The sequence below is a fragment of the Eucyclogobius newberryi genome, unplaced genomic scaffold, assembly GCF_026437365.1.
Source record: "Eucyclogobius newberryi isolate DKJ021-1_F unplaced genomic scaffold, fEucNew1.0.hap1 SCAF_11, whole genome shotgun sequence".
NCBI classification, from domain to species: domain Eukaryota; kingdom Metazoa; phylum Chordata; class Actinopteri; order Gobiiformes; family Gobiidae; genus Eucyclogobius; species Eucyclogobius newberryi.
Window position 1 is genome coordinate 10781418 of NW_027315735.1, and position 7370 is coordinate 10788787.

General features: G+C 40.9%; 1 protein-coding gene across 1 annotated transcript in view; it reads right to left on the bottom strand.

The window, feature by feature from the left end:
- LOC140349503 (thiosulfate sulfurtransferase/rhodanese-like domain-containing protein 2) overlaps positions 1-7357 on the bottom strand; it is a 14303-nt gene extending 6946 nt beyond the window's left edge. Inside the window, exons 1-5 of the mRNA XM_072435864.1 lie at positions 7140-7357; positions 4181-4464; positions 2071-2179; positions 1419-1538; positions 949-1054 (exon numbers count right to left, since the gene is read on the bottom strand). Coding sequence (XP_072291965.1) covers positions 949-1054; positions 1419-1538; positions 2071-2179; positions 4181-4464; positions 7140-7280 — 760 coding nt within the window. The 5' untranslated portion in view covers positions 7281-7357. The remainder of the gene's footprint in view (positions 1-948; positions 1055-1418; positions 1539-2070; positions 2180-4180; positions 4465-7139) is intronic.
- Positions 7358-7370: the final 13 nt, after the last annotated feature.

The following is a 7370-nucleotide window of genomic DNA, read 5'->3' on the forward strand; positions in this document are numbered from 1 at the left end:
GCCATTCTTATTTTAATATTTATCCTCATTTTCATTTTTATTTAATTTTTTTCAGAAACTAACCAGATCCCCTGGGCTTTTAACAAAGAATGAATTGAATTGTTTATTGAAGTCCACTTACGTCTATGGAAGCTGTTTTGAAGCTGTGCGTACGAATATGCTGTAGCCTTTGAGAGCCACAAACTAGTTAGACGAGTTAGACTTAAATATGGGCCTCCTCCTCTCTCAGACACCCCAGAAGTCTGAAGGTACAGACACCTCAGAAGTCTGAAGGTACAGACACCCCAGAACTCTGAAGGTACAGACACTCCAGAAGTCTGAAGGTACAGACACCCCAGAACTCTGAAGGTACAGACACCCCAGAACTCTGAAGGTACAGACACTCCAGAACTCTGAAGGTACAGACACTCCAGAACTCTGAAGGTACAGACACCCCAGAACTCTGAAGGTACAGACACCTCAGAAGTCTGAAGGTACAGACACCCCAGAACTCTGAAGGTACAGACACTCCAGAAGTCTGAAGGTACAGACACCCCAGAACTCTGAAGGTACAGACACCCCAGAACTCTGAAGGTACAGACACTCCAGAACTCTGAAGGTACAGACACTCCAGAACTCTGAAGGTACAGACACCCCAGAACTCTGAAGGTACAGACACCCCAGAACTCTGCTCTCATCACAACCATTCTTTTATTTGCCTAAATCTAATGTATAATTAGCACAGTTAACGCAGCTTTCTTAGAAAAAGCTGTGGGTCTAAAAGAGTATTTCTCCACATTTCAAAACTCTAGGATGCATGTGATCAAAACTTTAAGATTCATAAACCTGTCACAAAGTGTGTGCTGCAGATGTGCTGTCATTCAAACCTCAAAGACGCTCCTGACTCCTTGACTTTGTGTGTGCACGTGCCTTAAGAGTGACATAAAAGCATACACTGATGATATGCACCTGCCAGACGGTACGAGACCACTTGAGGGTCCACTCCCATCGGGACGATTTCTCTGTAGACCCCGACCTTCAGCTCTGTGAAACATTCGGCTCCTCCAGGACTCGTCTGCACAAACAGCAGTGTCAGCACGGTCACTCACTTTACTACATCCACCTACAGTAAAACTACTCTTTTAAAAGGTCAAGTGTGTAACCGTTCTAGTGCAGTTTTTTATCCAAGATTGGGCTTAGATAGATTAAAGCCAAATGAGAGCCTCATGAGGCTCATTCTGCTTTTGCATTAGGAGAATAAAACACCAAATTACATCAACAACTACTTTTCCATCATGTCCATTTTTTTTAAATTAAGAATAAATCAATATTTAAATTGTTATCAGTAAAATCTGACACAGATTGGTCATGTTGATGAAATTTGAAATCAACATCTTACATATGGTTCCAGATTGTTCCGTGTGGAGTCGGCCACTCACCTTAAAGTCGTCCTGGTGCATCCTGAAGAGCGAGTTAGAGCACATGGTGTGGATGTAGACTTCTGTAGCAGCACAGGAGCCTCCCAAAGTTCCATTGATGCCCTCTGAGGCCACCCTCACCTGGAGCACAGACACACTGCCTTACACACACTGACACACACACTGACACGCATTTATGACCTGCCTCACGCTCTCACGCGCTGATGGCCTTTTCTCACACTAAAAAATACATTTCAAAATACATTTCAAATCGGTACATTTGTTGAAAAAACAGCTGCGAGCGCCGTGGGAGAGTGCTGCCGTGCGAGGAGTGCTGCCGTGCGAGGAGTGCTGCGGCGCTCGCTCGCACGGTGATCTTAATACCTGGTGGTATCTTTTGGGCATGGCGGTGACCAGCCGAACCATGGCGACAGAAACTAAGTCACAACAATCAAATGCCGTGTTTCAGCGCGCGAGTTATCAGCCGTGAACCTGTTCCGCTGAAAATGACCAAGTTTGGTGGTGCGGCCAGGTATAGGTCATCATTTAGTTTGTGTTTTTAACTCTTCACTTCCTCCATGAGCCGAACCACTTCTGGTCACTTCAGCCCAACATAATTAAATAGAATCACTGTTTAATACATGCTACCCATGGGACGGGGAGCAGGACTCACCTTCCCTGTGAGCTGGAGCTTCTCACAGAGGAGCTTCTGCCAGGCACACACTGCATGTGGATCCAACACGTCACAGTAACAATAGTACAGGAGCACTCTGCCGGGGCCCCTGAGACACAGAGTACAAAGGATAGTTTGTATAAGATCAGGGCAAATAATAAGCCATTTGAACCAAGAGGGAGATCCAGTCATGTCTAATCATCAATGATATGCTTCAGGTCTCTTCTGTCACTAAAAGATTGTTTAAGATAAAACATCACTATTTTATTTTTGAGAAATCTATCAATCAATAAAAGGGAAAATGTGTGAATATTCTTTGCCCTAATACAAGATCAAATTAGTAGAGGTGGGCAATATAGAAAAAATAGAATTATGTGAATGTTGTTGATGTTAAAATGTGAATCATGTGCATAAGGATTACAGTAGAAAATGCAGCAAAAACATTAAGTGATCATTCTTTACTTTTGTGGGTAATTTTACAGTCTAGTCTGACCTACACCTCAACTACCCAAATACATTTACATTTCTGTTGAATTGAAATGTCAAGATATTCATTTATTGAGTTGTTAGTATTGAGTTTATTCATGAAAAAGGAGACCATAAAAAACTGCTAAAGTGTTTATAAATTATATTACTTTAGTTTCATTTTTTCATTTAGACCGTGCCAGTGCACAGTATACATTAACCTTATCAGCAGAGTACCAGATGTAGCTCAAGTGCTCATTTCTGCACAGTCCTATTTCACCGTTTGTGTCTTACTTGAGTCAAAACATTTTAAAAAGGCCCATTTCAGCACATTTAAGAATGCTAACATCGACTGCAGGCTGAACGCTAGCCCAATGCTAACGCCCCCTGCTGTAGTTTAACATCAACAGAACAATCCGTTTACTTTTCCATTCAGTTATGACCTCGACTTTCACTATCATTTTTGCATGTTTAGCTGCATGACACTTGTATTTTTTATATCTTAAAATCTGAAATAAACTAAATATATTTTCCTCATTCCGAAATCCATGGATTCATTCGATAAGAGCTCTAGGTTGTGTCAGACCTCAATCTACATAATTCTATCAACAAGCTGCTGTGACTACTGGAGTCCCTACACTGTACACTCAAATATATCCTGCTATAGTGTGTTAGCTGTATTATATATCCTGCTGTAGTGTGTTAGCTGTATTATATATCCTGCTGTAGTGTGTTAGCTGTATTATATATCCTGCTGTAGTGTGTTAGCTGTATTATATATCCTGCTGTAGTGTGTTAGCTGTATTATATATCCTGCTGTAGTGTGTTAGCTGTATTATATATCCTGCTATAGTGTGTTAGCTGTATTATATATCCTGCTATAGTGTGTTAGCTGTATTATATATCCTGCTATAGTGTGTTAGCTGTATTATATATCCTGCTATAGTGTGTTAGCTGTATTATATATCCTGCTATAGTGTGTTAGCTGTATTATATATCCTGCTATAGTGTGTTAGCTGTATTATATATCCTGCTATAGTGTGTTAGCTGTATTATATATCCTGCTATAGTGTGTTAGCTGTATTATATATCCTGCTATAGTGTGTTAGCTGTATTATATATCCTGCTATAGTGTGTTAGCTGTATTATATATCCTGCTATAGTGTGTTAGCTGTATTATATATCCTGCTATAGTGTGTTAGCTGTATTATATATCCTGCTATAGTGTGTTAGCTGTATTATATATCCTGCTATAGTGTGTTAGCTGTATTATATATCCTGCTGTAGTGTGTTAGCTGTATTATATATCCTGCTATAGTGTGTTAGCTGTATTATATATCCTGCTATAGTGTGTTAGCTGTATTATATATCCCGCTATAGTGCGTTAGTTGTATTATATATCCCGCTATAGTGAGTTAGCTGTATTATATATCCTGCTATAGTGTGTTAGCTGTATTATATATCCCGCTATAGTGCGTTAGCTGTATTATATATCCCGCTATAGTGAGTTAGCTGTATTATATATCCTGCTATAGTGTGTTAGCTGTATTATATATCCCGCTATAGTGTGTTAGCTGTATTATATATCCCGCTATAGTGCGTTAGCTGTATTATATATCCCGCTATAGTGTGTTAGCTGTATTACTGCGTGAGCTGCTCCTCAGACAGGCGGCTCGTGTCAGGGATCCACGAGCAGACGTCCGCTCTCTCCAGCCCCGGTTGTGGCTCCCCTTGTGGTTCTGCTTGTGGTGCTCGGGCCTCTGACTGGACCTTCTCAAAAGCTGTGAGGGCTCGTTGCTCCACCTCGGTCTGATGGCTCCGGGCCACATGTTTGTGCATGGCAGAGTGCTCGCTGAAAGTCTGGCCACAGCAGCACCAGCTTTCACCTCCTTCAGTCTTCTTCTTGGAGGCCACAAATGCAGCAAAAGACTACAGAAGGACATAATGGAGAGATCACAGAACTGTCGAAAAAACTGACAAAATATACCTGAACTTTTAAAGTCTCGCTCCGAACAAGATGTGCATTATGAGAAATTGTAATAAATATAAATTGTTAAGTATAAGTATCGTATATAATTCACAGAGAATACACTCCAGTGAGAGTGGTGTGGATGATACTGCTGCATTTATGTGACCTCGAAAACTCAGAGATAACTACATCATATTTTGACAAACATTTGCATAACTTTACCTTGATGTCTTTGCGGATTCATTGGAAAGATATAGTTTTGGGACTCGGTTTTGGAGTGTGCGTGCATGCTCCGCTGCTGCAGAAACTAGCTTTAAAAATATTGTTTGACCCACATAATCCCAGAAAAAACGAACAAGAGATGAGTGGACAAGGAAAACACAAGCCTGGGAAAACTACGGGCCCAAGACAAACAAAGCTGCTGACCCAACGCCCCATTCAAAAACGGCCCGCCTCACAAGCTAACGAGACTAACAAGGCTAACAAGGCTAGTGGGTCTGAAGCCGCAGACCACACCTCTTCTCATGTGGCGGGACAGGGTTCCACCGGCCAGGATCCAGAATCTCAGTTGTATAAATTCATTGAAGAACATAGGACTGATTGACATCTGGAGGGAGATGAACCCTAGTGCGCGGTATACCCATTTTTTTTCTACCAGAGGGGCAGAGAAAAAATTAGGAGCTCAAATAACGGAGTTGGAAATACAGGGTGCAAGCAAGAGGTTGAAGAGCGGTGGATCTTCGGGGAGCGACGGGTGGCGCCTGTTTTTGTGCGTAAATCATGTGTCTGCGTGCTCTTGCACATGTGAAGAGCTCTTACACATGTGAAGAGCTCTTCGCAATCAGAACTACAACTCCTACAGATCTAGTTCCAGTTTTTTTTACCATCTGCTACGGAACTAGTCCTTTTTTTGGCCAAAAGAGTGAGACGCTGCAGACCGTTTGTGCGCCTTAGAACGCGCACGTACGGTTTAGGGGGTTTACTGGCAGGCTTTTAGATAGAGACCCGTCTTCCTGTATTTTGGACGGGGTATTTTAAAATGTGGACGGGCATTTTCGAGTGCAGGTACGGCCATTTTATTAATAAATCTTAGAAAAAAGGGAATATTAACATTAAATCGGGCCGGGAAGCATTTGACAATAGTCCGCCATTACAGTTTACTGTTTACACGTGAAAATTTGCATGCTGCGCGCTGATTGGTTGATGAAATTTGTGTGCTTGGCTCTGATTGGCTGCCGAGATGCGGTCCGGAGAATGCCGAAGCTACTTGTTTTTTCACCTAGTCGGCCCCCTGTACCCCCGGACAAAATTATTTGAACGGGGTGTTTTCAAATCCTATGTAAAAGCCTGTTTACTGGGATTTACCAACAAACTGGATGAACTAGCGCTGTTGATGAGACAAAAAAGAGACTTTTCTTCATCTCCTGTTTTGTGCTTCACGGACACGTGGCTCAGCGAGTCTGTCCTGGACTGTGCGTTCAGCTGGAGGACTTCCAGCTGGATGAGTTTGGATGAGTAAACGGACACTGTGACATCAGACATTTCATTCTGATCTTAATTTATGCATGCCATACTTGACTCTACAGATCTTCTTCTTCTTCTTCTTCTTCTTCTTCTTCTTCTTCTTCTTCTTCTTCTTCTTCTTCTTCTTCTTCTTCTTCTTCTTCTTCTTCTTCTTCTTCTTCTTCTTCTTCTTCTTCGTTTTCTTCTTCGTTTTATGTTGCACTATTACTGACTGACTTTTAACACTCTGTTATGTAGTGACACTTTATTTTGTACAGTTTGTTTTTTATTTAATTTTATGTTTTGTATTTCCTTGATTTTATTATGAAGCACTTTGGTCACTTTGAGTGTTGTAAAGGGCTCTATAAATAAAGGGTGATGGATTGATTTATTGATTAACACCGAGACAAGCATCTATGTTTTCAAACCGTGTTCAATGACAATGGCCATAAACCTTTTCTGATTCTTTCTGCTTTCATTGTTTGGCTGGGCACTTGAAAGTTATGCCGTGATTGTTTTTGTATTTGTGCATTTTGTTTGATGTCTGCTTGCGTTTCTTTTCATTTTTCATTCATACTCTCGAGTCTTTCTGTTTTGTTCTGTTTATTTGTTTGTACAAATTTGAAAAATATATATGGAAAGATATTGTTAGGCAATTTATGTACAGGTATGTGTTGTTTGTTTCTGAATTATAATATAAAGCAGAATTATGGCTCAAATATGTTGCAAAGTAGAACAATCACTGTGTAATATGAAACAGAATCTCTCAAGTGTGTATTCATGCTGTGCTCCAATCCCAACAACTCGGAGTCCAATGCTTTCACAGGAGTTGAAACATTTATACACCTAAGGTTTATGAATGTTGTGTAGCCCTGTTAGAACAATAAAACAAAGTAAATAAAAATCCACTGTTTATTTTGGTGAAATAAATACCACTACGAAGAGGCGGGGCTTATCAGTTCTGCAGTTTTGAACAGTCAATGGTCCCACTCTTACTCAGAAGTTTTAGATCTATATTGCAGTTTACACTGAACAAAATGTAAAATCATAATCTACGTATGTTATAGTGTATTACTAACTACTATATAAAGCATAATATGGCTCCTTTAAAGGCATGATATGTTCCACTCACCTTTCTTCGGCACAAGCTGAAGTGTTTCCGCAGAGTGGCGCACAGATGTTTCTCTTTTTTAAACGACTCTAGCTGATTAGGAACATCTGGTTCGAGGTCCAAATCGCCAAACTCCGTACATGACATGTTATCTGACGCCATTCTCTTCAAACGTGAATAAACAAACACACGAGCTGGCCAGGAGAAGCACGCGCAGGGCAGAAAGCGGAACTGTGCAGAGCATGGTGCAGT